Consider the following 18,346-nt stretch of genomic DNA (forward strand, 5'->3'; position numbering starts at 1 on the left):
TTATAGAACATACCTTAAGGTAGGAACCGTCAGTAAACAATGAGGAAGGAAGAAGTAACCCTGGATCGTTTAAAGTGTTTTAAGGAAATCGAACCTCGTTGTGGTGACATATTCCCCTGTTTGAAATAAACCAAATACAGAGCTCCTGCTGACGTCACCGTTTGATATGATCTGGAACTTGTTATTGAACAGTTCACGTTACCTCTGGGATTTGTGGAAGTTGGACAAAGAAAATTTGTAAAAATGATCCGCAGTTCTGTGTAACAAAAGCTAGCTTTGTAACTCCAGGAAGAAGAAGCGAGTTGTTAGAAATAACTAGACATATCTGTTTAAATTGTAAGAGAAATTCATGTAAGTGAATCATGTTGATACTTGTGTGTTTATTTAACCCACTTGAAACATGTGATACGACTAATGTCGAAAATACCGAAACCTAATTCATGTACAGGAGCAAACATGGTTGGAATTAGAAATATTCGTAACTTCCGGATAAAATGGTTGTGGTACAAATAGGTTTTGTTTAATGTAGATAAACAGTTATTTCCCAGCATTCCCTTCCAGTTCTTCTGGGATCGAATTCTGTGAACCATTGATATGATATAGTTAGTGATTCAGTTATTGTACTATTATTGTTTACAGAAGGCTGGACTAAACTCCTGTTAGTGTCTTCTATTGCGTAAATGTTTTACTTGTAGAATACTAAATTTATAAAACTCAGTTAGGATAAAAGTTTTACGAAATTCTCATGAACTAATTGTGATTAACAGCATATTTTGACATGAAAAAAACAACATTTTAAATTCCTGAGGGAAAAAGTAGTTATTGACGAGCGGATATTTGACTGTGTTTCTTGCAATTACGTGTCTGTCTTTTAAATTAATAAAAAAATTTTCTCATTTCAACATTTTGTTACTGTGTCGTCTAATCCTTATCACACAACTCCTGCGCGAGATGTTTTCGTTTTAATAGAATTTCTGGAAAGTTGCTTGTATCTCATTAGATAGAAGCCTCTCTCTCTCTGGATAATAAAACTCTATTTACACGTGACAGTGAAACGTCGGTCTTGTCAGCGTAGTGAAGTGATGTAAGTTGAAACATTAGCCTATTTTAATCTCGAACTCAGGCACGCAGCTAATAGGTGGCGCTGTAATAACATGCAGTCGGTGTAATTGAAACATTCTTAACTCCAACCTTGTGTAGTAGACTCGAGATCAAGGTTCGAGTGTGTGCATTTAGAGTAGTTTCCCTTCCTAGACTCTCTTTTGAATTACAAGGTCCATTTTAATTTCACGTCTTTAAACATTAATAGGAATGAATTGTATATCACCATGTTCATCAGTTTAAATGTGGTATAACATTCTTAGTGAATCTAGCTTGTTATGTGACATATAACAAACTCGTAAGTGCGGGGTTTACTGTTTTATGTACTCGTTTGAAAACTATTTATTCCTTCTTTCTGTGGTCCCGGCATGGCCAGATGGTTAAGGCACTCGACTCATAATCTGAGGGTTCTGGGTTCGAACCCCCGTCGCACCAAACATGCTTGCCCTTTCAGCCGTAGGGCGTTATTATGTATCGTTCAATCCCACTATTCGTTGGTAAGAGTAACCCCAGAGTTGGCGGTGGGTGGCGATGACTAGCTGCCTTCCCTCTAGTCTTACACTGCTAAGTTAGAAACGGCTAGCGCAGATAGCCTTTGTGTAGCTTTGCGCGAAATTCAAAACAAACAAACCAATCCTTCTTTGTGAAAACTGTCTTATATTTTAATAGGGTGTCGCAACAAGCAGAAATATAAATTACCCAACATTATGCAATATGTATACCCCACTGGTATTGAATGACATGAAAAAAAGTTGGTATTTTGAGGGTTTTAAACGAAATAGGGTGTATGAGTCACATCCAGAACTTATTGCAAAGTTGTGTTGGGACTTCAGAACTGTCAAAACGATGTAGCTAATAGAATGAAGTTGGGCAGTGGTGGCTTGTGGTTTATATGTTTGTAAATGGTCACCTTAGATGCTGGGTTATCACTGTTTTGTGTGTAACATGTTTCTAATGTGGCTAGAGACAAACTCTCACTGTTTTAAGTGTTGTACTAGTGATAAACTACACGTGTTTAAACTTACTTTTCAAGTTAATTATGCCATGCACTGTTTGTAGGATAGGCTTAAGATTCAAGTGTGAACTTAATGTTTTGACATGCTACACAACTCCCCCCTCTTATAACCATGTTTTTTTTATTTTAATATAACTGACTGAAATAGGACAGAATAACGATTTATCTCCGACTGAAACGTCTTATATCTTTGCATATTTCAACGTTTTTATTTTATTACAATAAACACAATTTAACGTGAAACCTGTTATTTTATCCTACTTAAACAGTTTGGCCTGGCATGGCCAGGTGGTTAAAGCACTCGACTCGTAATCTGAGGGTCGTGGGTTCGAATTCCCACCACACCAAGCGTGCTCGCCCTTTAAGCCGTGGTGGCGTTATAATGTGACAGGCAATCCCACTATTCGTTGGTAAAAGAGTAGCCCAAGAGTTGGCGGTGGGTGGTGATGACTAGCTGCCTTCCCGCCTTTACGCGAAGTTAAAAAAACAAACAAAACTTAAACGGTTTTAAATAATCATTATTTTATGAAATCCAAGAAATATATGTTTGTTTCCCCCCCGATTTTAGTCATTATATTAATATAATAAGAGATGTCCGCGGGGAGGGGATTTTCCTGCGGGTGAGGTTGCCAGGTTTACTATACACAGGTATGGATTGTTGGTTGATTTAACTTTGTTCTATGTTTGTGATATGTTTTATGTATCATTTAATATGTACACAAAGCTTACTTATTATTAAGGCAAAATTTACTCTTATATATATTTGTTATATATTAGAAACATTTAAATATATACTGTTTATATTTTTAGTGTCCGAGAACTGTCATGAAGCAACGTAGACACAAAGTTGAAATTTTTTGACACCCCTTCTCCCCATGTTCCCAACTGCCGTTACTAAGGAAACCAACCCATACAAGTAAAACGCACATCATTGGAGAACGTTATCCGTCCAACTCCGTAAAGAACCGGCTTCGTCAGTTACTCTTGTGTTTCAAATACGGGTTACATCGTGACAACCAAGGTACTTGTAGTTTTCATAGATTCTTTTTGTCGCTGTCCCAAGAATTTCGAGAAACTGAGAAACAAACAAAAAGGTGTTATATTGCTCGCTAGCTAGCCGTTGTACTTACGAGCAGATCATTTATGTCAGACTCTACGGTTAAAGTTTGTACGTTATCCTACTAGGTTTTTATATAGTTAAAAGATATAATATATAGAAGTAAGGGATGGCCGATCATACGGAGCTGATGGCGGAGATGGCACTCGTCGAGAAGATGAGCACACAAGATAGGCTAAAGCACGCCCGCAAGCGACGCCTTCAACAAATGAAGAAATGGAGTCAGAGAGAGAAAGAATACACCAGCAAGAGGAAAAAAACCGAGCAAAACCTGAACCGTAAAACCAAGACAAATGATTACAAGATTCATTTTGTTCCGAGTGTGATGCTGCTGGAAGCTGCTGCAAGAAACGACATAGAAGAAGGTATGTTTAGGATATGTATGTGAGAACATAGCTCTGTACGTCTTGTATCTGGTAAAAACTGAGACCTTAGCTCTGTGCGTCTTGTATCTGGTAAACATTGAGAACTTAGCTCTGTACGTCTTATATGTAGTAAAAACTGAGAACATAGCTCTGTACGTCTTGTTTACAGTAAAAACTGTGAACTTAGCTCTGTGCGTCTTGTTTACAGTAAAAACTGTGAACTTAGCTTTGTACGTCTTGTTTACAGTAAAAACTATGAACTTAGCTCTGCACGTCGTGTATCTGGTAAAAACTGAGAACTTAGCTCTGTACGTCTTGTTTGTAGTAAAAACTGAGAACTTAGCTCTGTACGTCTTCTATGTAGTAAAAACTGAGAACGTAGCTCTGTACGTCTTGTTTGTAGTAAAAACTGTGAACATCGCTCTGTACGTCTTGTTTGTAGTAAAAACTGAGAACATAGCTCTGTACGTCTTGTATCTGGTAAACACTGAGAACTTAGCTCTGTGCGTCTTGTATGTAGTAAAAACTGTGAACATAGCTCTGTACGTCTTGTATCTGGTAAACACTGAGAACTTAGCTCTGTGCGTCTTGTATGTAGTAAAAACTGAGAACTTAGCTCTGTGCGTCTTGTTTGTAGTAAAACCTGAGAACTTAGCTCTGTACGTCTTGTATGTAGTAAAAACTGAGAACTTAGCTCTGTACGTTTTGTTTGTAGTAAAAACTGAGAACTTAGCTCTGTGCGTCTTGTTTACAGTAAAAACTGTGAACTTAGCTCTGTGCGTCTTGTTTGTAGTAAAAACGGAGAACATAGCTCTGTACGTCTTGTATCTGGCAAAAACTGAGAACATAGCTCTTTGTTTTGTATGTAGTAAAAACTGTGAACATAGCTCTTCGTCTTGATGTAGTAAAAACTGTGAACTTAGCTCTGTACGTCTTGTTTGTAGTAAAATCTGAGAACTTAGCTCTATGCGTCTTGTTTGTAGTAATAACTGAATACTTATCTCTGTGCGTCTTGTATGTAGTAAAAACTGAGAACTTAGCTCTGTGCGTCTTGTTTGTAGTAAAACCTGAGAACTTAGCTCTGTACGTCTTGTTTGTAGTAAAAACTGAGAACTTAGCTCTATGCGTCTTGTTTGTAGTAAAAACTGAATACTTAACTCTGTACGTCTTATATGTAGCAAAAACTGAGAACTTAGCTCTGTGGGTCTTGTTTGTAGTAAAAACTGAGAACTTAGCTCTGTACGTCTTGTTTGTAGTAAAAACGGAGAACATAGCTCTGTACGTCTTGTTTGTAGTAAAAACTGTGAACATTGCTCTGTACGTCTTGTATCTGGTAAACACTGTGAACTTAGCTCTTCGTCTTGTATGCAGTAAAAACTGAGAACTTAGCTCTGTACGTCTTGTTTGTAGTAAAAACTGTGAACATAGCTCTGTACGTCTTGTTTGTATTAAAAACTGAGAACTTAGCTCTGTATGTCTTGTATATAGTAAAAACTGAAAACTTAGCTCTGTGCGTCTTGTGTCTGGTAAAAACTGAGAACTTAGCTCTGTACGTCTTGTATCTGGCAAAAACTGAGAACATAGCTCTTCGTTTTGTATGTAGTTAAAACTGTGAACATAGCTCTTCGTCTTGATGTAGTAAAAACTGTGAACTTAGCTCTGTGGGTCTTGTTTGTAGTAAAAACTGAGAACTTAGCTCTGTGGGTCTTGTTTGTAGTAAAAACTGAGAACTTAGCTCTGTACGTCTTGTTTGTAGTAAAAACTGTGAACATTGCTCTGTACGTCTTGTATCTGGTAAACACTGTGAACTTAGCTCTATGCGTCTTGTTTGTAGTAAAAACTGAATACTTAACTCTGTACGTCTTATATGTAGCAAAAACTGAGAACTTAGCTCTGTGGGTCTTGTTTGTAGTAAAAACTGAGAACTTAGCTCTGTACGTCTTGTTTGTAGTAAAAACGGAGAACATAGCTCTGTACGTCTTGTTTGTAGTAAAAACTGTGAACATTGCTCTGTACGTCTTGTATCTGGTAAACACTGTGAACTTAGCTCTTCGTCTTGTATGCAGTAAAAACTGAGAACTTAGCTCTGTACGTCTTGTTTGTAGTAAAAACTGTGAACATAGCTCTGTACGTCTTGTTTGTATTAAAAACTGAGAACTTAGCTCTGTATGTCTTGTATATAGTAAAAACTGAGAACTTAGCTCTGTGCGTCTTGTATCTGGCAAAAACTGAGAACATAGCTCTTCGTTTTGTATGTAGTTAAAACTGTGAACATAGCTCTTCGTCTTGATGTAGTAAAAACTGTGAACTTAGCTCTGTGGGTCTTGTTTGTAGTAAAAACTGAGAACTTAGCTCTGTGGGTCTTGTTTGTAGTAAAAACTGAGAACTTAGCTCTGTACGTCTTGTTTGTAGTAAAAACTGAGAACTTAGCTCTGTGCGTCTTGTTTACAGTAAAAACTGTGAACTTAGCTCTATGCGTCTTGTTTGTAGTAAAAACTGAATACTTAACTCTGTACGTCTTATATGTAGCAAAACTGAGAACTTAGCTCTGTGGGTCTTGTTTGTAGTAAAAACTGAGAACTTAGCTCTGTACGTCTTGTTTGTAGTAAAAACGGAGAACATAGCTCTGTACGTCTTGTTTGTAGTAAAAACTGTGAACATTGCTCTGTACGTCTTGTATCTGGTAAACACTGTGAACTTAGCTCTATGCGTCTTGTTTGTAGTAAAAACTGAATACTTAACTCTGTACGTCTTATATGTAGCAAAACTGAGAACTTAGCTCTGTGGGTCTTGTTTGTAGTAAAAACTGAGAACTTAGCTCTGTACGTCTTGTTTGTAGTAAAAACGGAGAACATAGCTCTGTACGTCTTGTTTGTAGTAAAAACTGTGAACATTGCTCTGTACGTCTTGTATCTGGTAAACACTGTGAACTTAGCTCTTCGTCTTGTATGCAGTAAAAACTGAGAACTTAGCTCTGTACGTCTTGTTTGTAGTAAAAACTGTGAACATAGCTCTGTACGTCTTGTTTGTATTAAAAACTGAGAACTTAGCTCTGTATGTCTTGTATATAGTAAAAACTGAGAACTTAGCTCTGTGCGTCTTGTATCTGGCAAAAACTGAGAACATAGCTCTTCGTTTTGTATGTAGTTAAAACTGTGAACATAGCTCTTCGTCTTGATGTAGTAAAAACTGTGAACTTAGCTCTGTGGGTCTTGTTTGTAGTAAAAACTGAGAACTTAGCTCTGTGGGTCTTGTTTGTAGTAAAAACTGAGAACTTAGCTCTGTACGTCTTGTTTGTAGTAAAAACTGAGAACTTAGCTCTGTGCGTCTTGTTTACAGTAAAAACTGTGAACTTAGCTCTATGCGTCTTGTTTGTAGTAAAAACTGAATACTTAACTCTGTACGTCTTATATGTAGCAAAAACTGAGAACTTAGCTCTGTGGGTCTTGTTTGTAGTAAAAACTGAGAACTTAGCTCTGTACGTCTTGTTTGTAGTAAAAACGGAGAACATAGCTCTGTACGTCTTGTTTGTAGTAAAAACTGTGAACATTGCTCTGTACGTCTTGTATCTGGTAAATACTGAGAACGTAGCTCTGTACGTCTTGTATCTGGTAAATACTGAGAACGTAGCTCTGTACGTCTTGTATCTGGTAAATACTGAGAACGTAGCTCTGTACGTCTTGTATCTGGTAAATACTGAGAACTTAGCTCTGTACGTCTTGTATGTAGTAAAAACTGAGAACTTAGCTCTGTATGTCTTGTATATAGTAAAAACTGAGAACATAGCTCTGTATGTCTTGTATATAGTAAAAACTGAGAACATAGCTTTGTATGTCTTGTATTTGGCAAAGATTGATAACATAGCTCCGTACGTCTTGTATGTGGTAAAAACTGAGAACTTAGCTCTGTACGTCTTGTATGTAGTAAAAACTGTGAACATAGCTCTGTACGTCTTGTATCTGGTAAACACTGAGAACTTAGCTCTGTACGTCTTGTATGTAGTAAAAACTGAGAACTTAGCTCTGTATGTCTTGTATATAGTAAAAACTGAGAACATAGCTCTGTATGTCTTGTATATAGTAAAAACTGAGAACATAGCTTTGTATGTCTTGTATTTGGCAAAGATTGATAACATAGCTCCGTACGTCTTGTATGTGGTAAAAACTGAAGATTTACTTAGCTGTCCACATCTTGTATTTCGACGATTAACAATCGGTTACAATAACCGTACTTTACGGGAAACAAGACTGGAACACAAGTTGCATAATATTACCAAAATTTACCTTAACGGATTCAGAAGACTTCCTGAAAATCTACCGTTGTGGATACAGAGCATACACCCTCTTTCCCAAAATAAAACATGAAAAATGAACGTTTTTGTTTGTTTTTAGTATTTTAAAAGATTCCAAAATTTCGTGTTCTTAACGTCGAATGAAATACGTAGATTTGAATTTGTGCACGAGCTCTTTGTATTTTTATATTTTTTTCTTACACCGACTAAAAACACATACATTTTTTAACCAAATAAACTTGACAGTGGTACGCGTATAAAAAAGGGTAAAACGTATTTTTATATATTCTTAAAATATCACGAATAAATAACGTAAATAGAAATACAAAACAAACTGTTTATTTTGTAACGTTTAGAGCAACGCACTAAATGACACAACACAAGTATGGCTTATCTGATGCTTGGAACAATCAGACGAAATGATAAACCGTGTTTGTTATTCTTGTTGGAATAGTGTGTCTGGAATGTCTCAACTGACTTGCGTTACACACGTGTGTGACTCGGTCGAGATATTCCAGTGAACTTTATCTTCGTAACTATCGTTTTAGTGAACCCTACACTGGTATTCTACTTGTATCGGTAAACTGTACACTTGTATTCTACCTGTATCGGTAAACTGTACACTTGTATTCTACCTGTATCGGTAAACTGTACACTGGAATTCTACCTGTATCGGTAAACCCTACACTGGAATTCTACCTGTATCGGTAAACTGTACACTGCTATTCTACCTATATCGGTAAACCCTACACTTGTATTCTACCTGTATCGGTAAACCCTACACTTGTATTCTACCTGTATCGGTAAACCCTACACTTGTATTCTACCTGTATCGGTAAACTGCACACTGGTATTCTGCCTGTATCGGTAAACCCTACACTTTTATTCTACCTGTATCGGTAAACCCTACACTGGTATTCTACCCGTATCGTTAAACCCTACACTGGTGTTCTACCTGTATCGGTAAACCCTACACTTGTATTCTACCTGTATCGGTAAACCCTACACTTGTATTCTACCTGTATCGGTAAACTGCACACTGGTATTCTACCTGTATCGGTAAACTGCACACTGGTATTCTACCTGTATCGGTAAACTGCACACTGGTATTCTACCTGTATCGGTAAACCCTACACTTGTATTCTACCTGTATCGGTAAACCCTACACTTGTATTCTACCTGTATCGGTAAACTGCACACTGGTATTCTACCTGTATCGGTAAACCCTACACTGGTATTCTACCTGTATCGGTAAACCCTACACTGGTATTCTACCTGTATCGGTAAACCCTACACTGGTGTTCTACCTGTATCGGTAAACTGCACACTGGTATTCTACCTGTATCGGTAAACCCTATACTGGTGTTCTACCTGTATGGGTAAACCCTACACTGGTGTTCTACCTGTATCGGTAAACCCTACACTGGTGTTCTACCTGTATCGGTAAACCCTACACTGGTGTTCTACCTGTATCGGTAAACCCTACACTGGTGTTCTACCTGTATCGGTAAATCCTACACTTGTATTCTACCTGTATCGGTAAATCCTACACTTGTATTCTACCTGTATCGGTAAACCCTACACTGGTATTCTACCTGTATCGGTAAACCCTACACTGAAATTCTACCTGTATCGGTAAACTGTACACTGCTATTCTACCTGTATCGGTAAACCCTACACTTGTATTCTACCTGTATCGGTAAACCCTACACTTGTATTCTACCTCTATCGGTAAACCCTACACTTGTATTCTACCTGTATCGGTAAACCCTACACTTGTATTCTACCTGTATCGGTAAACCCTACACTTGTATTCTACCTGTATCGGTAAACTGCACACTGGTATTCTACCTGTATCGGTAAACCCTACACTTTTATTCTACCTGTATCGGTAAACCCTACACTTGTATTCTACCTGTATCGGTAAACCCTACACTTGTATTTTACCTGTATCGGTAAACTGCACACTGGTATTCTACCTGTATCGGTAAATCCTACACTTGTATTCTACCTGTATCGGTAAATCCTACACTTGTATTCTACCTGTATCGGTAAACCCTACACTGGTGTTCTACCTGTATCGGTAAACCCTACACTGGTATTCTACCTGTATCGTTAAACCCTACACTGGTTGTTTCTACCTGTATCGGTAAACCCTACACTGGTGTTCTGCCTGTATCGGTAAACCCTACACTGGTATTCTGCCTGTATCGTTAAACCCTACACTGGTGTTCTGCCTGTATCGGTAAACTGTACACTGCTATTCTACCTGTGTCGTTAAACCCTACACTGGTGTTCTACCTGTATCGGTAAACCCTACACTGGTGTTCTACCTGTATCGGTAAACCCTACACTGGTATTCTACCTGTATCGGTAAACCCTACACTGGTGTTCTACCTGTATCGGTAAACCCTACACTGGTGTTCTACCTGTATCGGTAAACCCTACACTGGTATTCTACCTGTATCGTTAAACCCTACACTGGTGTTCTACCTGTATCGGTAAACCCTACACTGGTGTTCTACCTGTATCGGTAAACCCTACACTGGTGTTCTACCTGTATCGTTAAACCCTACACTGGTGTTTTACCTGTATCGTTAAACCCTACACTGGTGTTTTACCTGTATCGTTAAACCCTACACTGGTGTTCTACCTGTATCGGTAAACCCTACACTGGTGTTCTACCTGTATCGGTAAACCCTACACTTGTATTCTACCTGTATCGGTAAACCCTACACTGGTATTCTACCTGTATCGGTAAACCCTACACTTTTATTCTACCTGTATCGGTAAACCCTACACTGGTGTTCTACCTGTATCGGTAAACTGCACACTGGTATTCTACCTGTATCGGTAAACCCTATACTGGTGTTCTACCTGTATCGGTAAATCCTACACTTGTATTCTACCTGTATCGGTAAATCCTACACTTGTATTCTACCTGTATCGGTAAACCCTACACTGGTATTCTACCTGTATCGGTAAACCCTACACTTGTATTCTACCTGTATCGGTAAACTGCACACTGGTATTCTACCTGTATCGGTAAACCCTACACTTTTATTCTACCTGTATCGGTAAACCCTACACTTGTATTCTACCTGTATCGGTAAACCCTACACTTGTATTCTACCTGTATCGGTAAACCCTACACTTGTATTCTACCTGTATCGGTAAACTGCACACTGGTATTCTACCTGTATCGGTAAACCCTACACTTGTATTCTACCTGTATCGGTAAACCCTACACTTGTATTCTACCTGTATCGGTAAACCCTACACTGGTGTTCTACCTGTATCGGTAAACCCTACACTGGTATTCTACCTGTATCGTTAAACCCTACACTGGTGTTCTACCTGTATCGGTAAACCCTACACTGGTGTTCTACCTGTATCGGTAAACCCTACACTGGTATTCTACCTGTATCGTTAAACCCTACACTGGTGTTCTACCTGTATCGGTAAACTGTACACTGCTATTCTACCTGTGTCGTTAAACCCTACACTGGTGTTCTACCTGTATCGGTAAACCCTACACTGGTGTTCTACCTGTATCGGTAAACCCTACACTGGTGTTCTACCTGTATCGTTAAACCCTACACTGGTGTTCTACCTGTATCGGTAAACCCTACACTGGTGTTCTACCTGTATCGGTAAACCCTACACTGGTATTCTACCTGTATCGGTAAACCCTACACTGGTGTTCTACCTGTATCGGTAAACCCTACACTGGTAAACCCTACACTGGTGTTCTACCTGTATCGGTAAACCCTACACTGGTGTTCTACCTGTATCGGTAAACCCTACACTGGTGTTCTACCTGTATCGGTAAACCCTACACTGGTGTTCTACCTGTATCGGTAAACCCTACACTGGTGTTCTACCTGTATCGGTAAACCCTACACTTGTATTCTACCTGTATCGGTAAATCCCACACTTGTATTCTACCTGTATCGGTAAACCCTACACTGGTATTCTACCTGTATCGGTAAACCCTACACTGGTATTCTACCTGTATCGGTAAACCCTACACTGGAATTCTACCTGTATCGGTAAACCCTACACTTGTATTCTACCTGTATCGGTAAACCCTACACTTGTATTCTACCTGTATCGGTAAACCCTACACTTGTATTCTACCTGTATCGGTAAACCCTACACTTGTATTCTACCTGTATCGGTAAACCCTACACTTGTATTCTACCTGTATCGGTAAACCCTACACTGGTGTTCTACCTGTATCGGTAAACCCTACACTGGTGTTCTACCTGTATCGGTAAACCCTACACTGGTGTTCTACCTGTATCGGTAAACTGCACACTGGTGTTCTACCTGTATCGGTAAACCCTACACTTTTATTCTACCTGTATCGGTAAACCCTACACTGGTGTTCTACCTGTATCGGTAAACCCTACACTGGTGTTCTACCTGTATCGGTAAACCCTACACTGGTGTTCTACCTGTATCGGTAAACCCTACACTGGTGTTCTACCTGTATCGGTAAACCCTACACTGGTGTTCTACCTGTATCGTTAAACCCTACACTGGTGTTCTACCTGTATCGTTAAACCCTACACTGGTGTTCTACCTGTATCGGTAAACCCTACACTGGTGTTCTACCTGTATCGGTAAACCCTACACTGGTGTTCTACCTGTATCGTTAAACCCTACACTGGTGTTCTACCTGTGTCGTTAAACCCTACACTGGTGTTCTACCTGTGTCGGTAAACTGTACACTGCTGTTCTACCTGTGTCGTTAAACCCTACACTGGTGTTCTACCTGTATCGGTAAATCCTACACTTGTATTCTACCTGTATTCTACCTGTATAAATCCTACACTGGTATTCTACCTGTATCGGTAAACCCTACACTGGAATTCTACCTGTATCGATAAACTGTACACTGCTATTCTACCTGTATCGGTAAACCCTACACTTGTATTCTACCTGTATCGATAAACCCTACACTTGTATTCTACCTGTATCGATAAACCCTACACTTGTATTCTACCTGTATCGGTAAACTGCACACTGGTATTCTACCTGTATCGGTAAACCCTACACTTTTATTCTACCTGTATCGGTAAACCGTACACTGGTGTTCTACCTGTATCGGTAAACCCTACACTGGTGTTCTACCTGTATCGGTAAACCCTACACTGGTATTCTACCTGTATCGGTAAACCCTACACTGGTATTCTACCTGTATCGGTAAACCCTACACTTGTATTCTACCTGTATCGGTAAACCCTACACTGGTGTTCTACCTGTATCGTTAAACCCTACACTGGTGTTCTACCTGTATCGGTAAACCCTACACTGGTGTTCTACCTGTATCGGTAAACCCTACACTGGTGTTCTACCTGTATCGGTAAACCCTACACTGGTGTTCTACCTGTATCGGTAAACCCTACACTGGTGTTCTACCTGTATCGGTAAACCCTACACTGGTGTTCTACCTGTATCGGTAAACTGTACACTGCTATTCTACCTGTGTCGTTAAACCCTACACTGGTGTTCTACCTGTATCGGTAAACCCTACACTTGTATTCTACCTGTATCGGTAAACCCTACACTGGTATTCTACCTGTATCGGTAAACCCTACACTGGTATTCTACCTGTATCGGTAAACCCTACACTGGTGTTCTACCTGTATCGGTAAACTGTACACTGCTGTTCTACCTGTGTCGTTAAACCCTACACTGGTGTTCTACCTGTATCGGTAAATCCTACACTTGTATTCTACCTGTATCGGTAAACCCTACACTGGTGTTCTACCTGTATCGGTAAACCCTACACTGGTGTTCTACCTGTATCGGTAAACCCTACACTGGTGTTCTACCTGTATCGGTAAACCCTACACTGTTATTCTACCTGTATCGGTAAACCCTACACTGGTATTCTACCCGTATCGTTAAACCCTACACTGGTGTTCTACCTGTATCGGTAAACCCTACACTGGTATTCCACCTGTGTCGTTAAACCCTACACTGGTGTTCTACCTGTATCGGTAAACCCTACACTGGTGTTCTACCTGTATCGGTAAACTGTACACTGCTATTCTACCTGTATCGGTAAACCCTACACTGGTGTTCTACCTGTATCGGTAAATCCTACACTTGTATTCTACCTGTATCGGTAAACTCTACACTTGTATTCTACCTGTATCGGTAAACCCTACACTGGTATTCTACCTGTATCGGTAAACCCTACACTGGTGTTCTACCTGTATCGGTAAACCCTACACTGGTATTCTACCTGTATCGGTAAACCCTACACTGGTATTCTACCTGTATCGGTAAACCCTACACTGGTATTCTACCTGTACCGGTAAACCCTACACTGGTATTCTACCTGTATCGGTAAACTGTACACTGGTATTGTACCTGTATCGGTAAACTGTACACTTCTAGTGATTGTCTGAGTACATTCTTTACACGGACTAACCACACTTATGTTCTTTGTTATAATCCAGTATTATTTTAAATAGTGAATTTCGTAATATATTTATTAGTAAACAAATTATGCGTTCGGCATTTTGTAGTTTTAGTCGTAACAGCAGATATGTGTTAAAACAGACGATGTGATAACTCCACCCCCACTGCATACTGCTGAACGTGAAAAGCGTCTTCGCAGACATATCACACATGTGGGCCACGCCCAGACCTTATCACCAGTAATTTTAGAGTTTTCTCGCTATCAGCAGTAGGTGGAGCAAGTTGTTTGAAACAGGGAATAATAACCTATAATTGTCTGTGTTCCCTCTTTTAGACAGCCTTTTAAACTTCACAGTAATACGAGTTCTAAAACTTCTCTTTGTGGGAAAATTTAAAATGACCTAATTTTGCGTGTGCTCAATACGTTCTGTTTCTTATTACGTATGTTTCAGTATTGGTATGACGTTGGTAAATAATGACATTTTATTTTTAATCTTGCATAGCTTTGAAAACCTTTTATCCTGTTCTTTGAGTTGTTTGACACTGGACTGTGCTGGCTACAAAGTATCGTTTATGACCTTAAAATCATTCAAGAATGACCTTTCAGTAAGCTACATTGTACGTGTTCCCCCAAACCCCTTTCAAATTCGTGGCTATGCTGATTTGTACAAAAACAAACTCGATCCAGCATGGCCAGATGGTTAAGGCGCTCGACTTGTAATCCGAGGGTCGGGGGTTCGACTCCTCGTCACACTAACCATGCCCTTTCAGCCGTGGGGGCGTTGTAATGTACGATCAATCTCACTATTCTTTGGTGGTGGGTGGTGATGACTAGCTGCCTTCCCTCTAGTCTTACACTGCTAAATTAGGAACGACTAGCGCTGATAGCCCGCGGGTAGCTTTGCGCAAAATTCAGTAAAACCGAACCAAAAACCAGTTTTCTCACCTTGATGAAACAATAATCAGTGATGTCGAGAAACCCACTTGTTGAGAAATTTATATGCAAAAACGGCTCGTTTGGGTTGAGAAAATATTTTACATAGAAGAGCGAACAACGTTTCGACCTTCTTCATCGTGAACCTGACGATGACCGAAGAAGGTCGAAACGTTGTTCGCTCTTCTATGTAAAATATTTTCTCAACCCAAACGAGCCGTTTTTGCATATAAAGTTTTCTCACCTGTTTAGTGAAACTTGGAATAAATATTTTGCTCATTAACTCGAGAATTACCGGAGAATTTTATCGGCTGTATAAACATTTATGTAAGTTATTGATGTTTGTGGGTTCATGACACCATTGGTTATAGGGTCTCTAGTAGGTGCCGCATAAAATAATTAAATAATAAAAAAACACATCAGTATAGCTTTAATTCTACTGATGGCCGCTGGAGTACCATTTGTATTTTGTGTAGAAGATGAGGGATTTTACCCTGTTGTTAGGTCGGTTTGTAACATTTAAGGACATGACATTACGCGGTATAATGTAGTTCCTTGGCCCTAGTGGTAGAAAGGGTGTGCAAATATAATTGGTAACTTAAAGCTTAGAATAAAAATGGCCTCCACACCAACGTGCTCACTTAGGATTGTTTTAAACCAAAACTTATCACCAACTTTGAGTGTTAATAATAATCTAAAGCTTGTTATTTGGAAACATGTTGTTTCATTGTTGACGAGAGTAGTTTGTTACTCATTAAAAGCATATTTGTTTTGTTCCACCTTGTCACATAACGTAGATCAAGCTCGGATCTAAAGTCGTTGGAACTTTGACATTTCCTCCGCTACAGTGAATGCAGTGTTAATAGGAAAAGGAAGGTATTGTGTGGGCCAATTGTGTGTCTACACGTCAATATCACGAGGGAACAATATCTGGATTCGATTGGTTAGTTTTACTCCTAAGAGATCAGTATTTCCCAAAGTGAGAACCACGAAGCGTTTTCTGACGGGGGGTGGGGGCAAAAATGGGTCGAACGAAAACAGAGGTTCTGAATTAATTTATTTCTAAGTAAACAATAAACAGATAAAAATTATGTTAAATTGATTTAGTTCAGGCAGTGTGTCAAAAGGAGATGTTATTGTTTTTGACATGGTACTGTTTATCCACCATCGTGCTTACAGGTTTGGGGGCCTCGAGCTTACCTTGTTCGCAGCAGTGGAGCCTAGAACTAAAGAAGTTTAGGAACCACTGTGATAGAGAACCTTTCAAAATTTTACGACTGCAGCGCTCCTCTGTGGAAGACTGTTTAATTAAAAACACAAGAGGCATAAAATATCCTGATTGACCTGTCCTTTACGTTTTCTTAAAATAAACATCTAAAAATTTTCTCTTAACTTCATGTAACACTTCAGTAATATGTAAACAAATACAGAGGTGTTCACTGGTAAAACAACGGTAAATCTTCGGACTTAGAAGGCTAAAATCAGGGTCGATTGCCCTGGGTGAACAGAGCAGATAGATCGGTGCTATAAGAAAACACTCACAAATACAGTTGGCCCTAAAAATATTTAGATTTTATTATTATCAACCTTCAAGTGGATCAGCTTGATGGTTTTCAGTGCTAGAATTCGAGGCTCGATTCTTGCTGCGGACACAAGCCCAGTTAGTTCGTTCAATGCATATGTGACCCTAAAGTAAAACAAAAACAGTTGTTATTAGGTCTTTAATTACGGCGTAACTGCTTTTCCCTTTTGATACAGTTTATCTGTGATTTTATTTGGTCTCAGTTATTGCTTAAAGTTCTCTTTATTTTTTTAATATAAGTGGGTTTCTGAGGACAGATATCAGTGAACATTATTGTGGTTACGCCTTTTGTTTTGTTTTTCATGTTGTTTTTTTTACACGTGTAATACTTATATTTGTGCAGCGAATCTAAACGTTTGTACCCCTGTAAAACTTTAACCCGTGGCCAATAAAACAACTCATCTGTAACAAATGTTGATTGGTTGAATTGGTGGGAATTCAACTGACGGCAAACCACGCTGGCTCAACTTGTGTTGCAAATATCACTAATAACTGACAACACACAGTGTTATAGCGGCTCTGGGCGATTTTTCGAGCAGGTGGATCAGTTCTCCACGAATATCGCCCCCCCACAAAAAAAAAAACAAACAAGATAAAAACACACACACACACACAACGCTTTAGATAACACATAAAACCTAAATTAGCAATCAGTCCTGTCTATAACGACTCCAAGTTTTGCTGTTTGCTTCGCTTTTGTTTACGGAATATCGTCTTAACGTTCCATATCTGAACAACCACGTTTTGCCTAAACAATTTAAATAACGAGTTTCTGAGATGTGGACGTGGCCAGTGATGTCTCAGGTGTGTAAAATAGGATGACGTCTACTGTGGGTTCCTGTATCTAACTCAGTAACTAGGTGTAATGCTTAAACGGGGAGTGAACATGTATAATAAGGTTATCGCTTAGTTTTCCGCATTTCATGACTTCAGATTCGAACCTTGATACAACGCTAAACACATGTAACACTTTCAATTATGGAGAATAACATAGATGTGACAGTCAGCCGGTGAGCACTACTTACCTCATTCCTCCAGTTTAGCAGTTCAAAATTAGGGATGTCTATATTCTTTAAACTGGAGATCGTGGCCTCACAATTTAACTCGTATGTCGTATAAGGTTCAGCTTGGGTAGAGCTTATCACCTGATAACCTTATTTCACATAGGAACCTTTGACCCAAGATTCTGTTAGATGAGGTCTGGGGTTTATAAGCCTTTGAAACAAGAAAATATGTACTCTACATTCCAGTGAAATAAAAAAAATATATCGGTTATTGTGTTTATGGTAATCATGAAGATTCGCTTTCCTTGTTCAGGTGTGATTCTCGTGTTCTGTCTCCATGTTTATTCGAGTTGAAGAAGAAAGAACTAATTTCTGGAAACACTTGAGTCAATAGTGGTATTCCATAACTAGAACAACAAGAACATTATAATTATATTAAGAACTAATTTCTGGAGACACTTGAGTCAGTAGTGGTATTCCATAACTAGAACAACAAGAA

At 39.1% G+C, this 18,346-nt stretch overlaps 1 protein-coding gene across 4 annotated transcripts in view; it reads left to right on the plus strand.

Moving 5' to 3' along the window:
• The window catches only part of LOC143222031 (protein phosphatase 1 regulatory subunit 16A-like), a 68,440-nt gene that overhangs the window by 24,034 nt on the left and 26,060 nt on the right, over positions 1–18,346 (plus strand). For 3 of the 4 annotated variants that reach the window (XM_076447857.1, XM_076447864.1, XM_076447863.1), the window contains exon 2: positions 2,927–3,598. In XM_076447857.1, the coding sequence (XP_076303972.1) occupies positions 3,343–3,598 (256 nt within the window). In that variant the 5' untranslated portion in view covers positions 2,927–3,342. Of the gene's footprint in view, positions 1–2,741; positions 2,765–2,926; positions 3,599–18,346 lie in introns of those variants that run through there. The other variant, XM_076447868.1, reaches the window with a different exon arrangement.

This window comes from Tachypleus tridentatus, chromosome 1 (genome assembly GCF_004210375.1).
Source record: "Tachypleus tridentatus isolate NWPU-2018 chromosome 1, ASM421037v1, whole genome shotgun sequence".
NCBI lineage: Eukaryota > Metazoa > Arthropoda > Merostomata > Xiphosura > Limulidae > Tachypleus > Tachypleus tridentatus.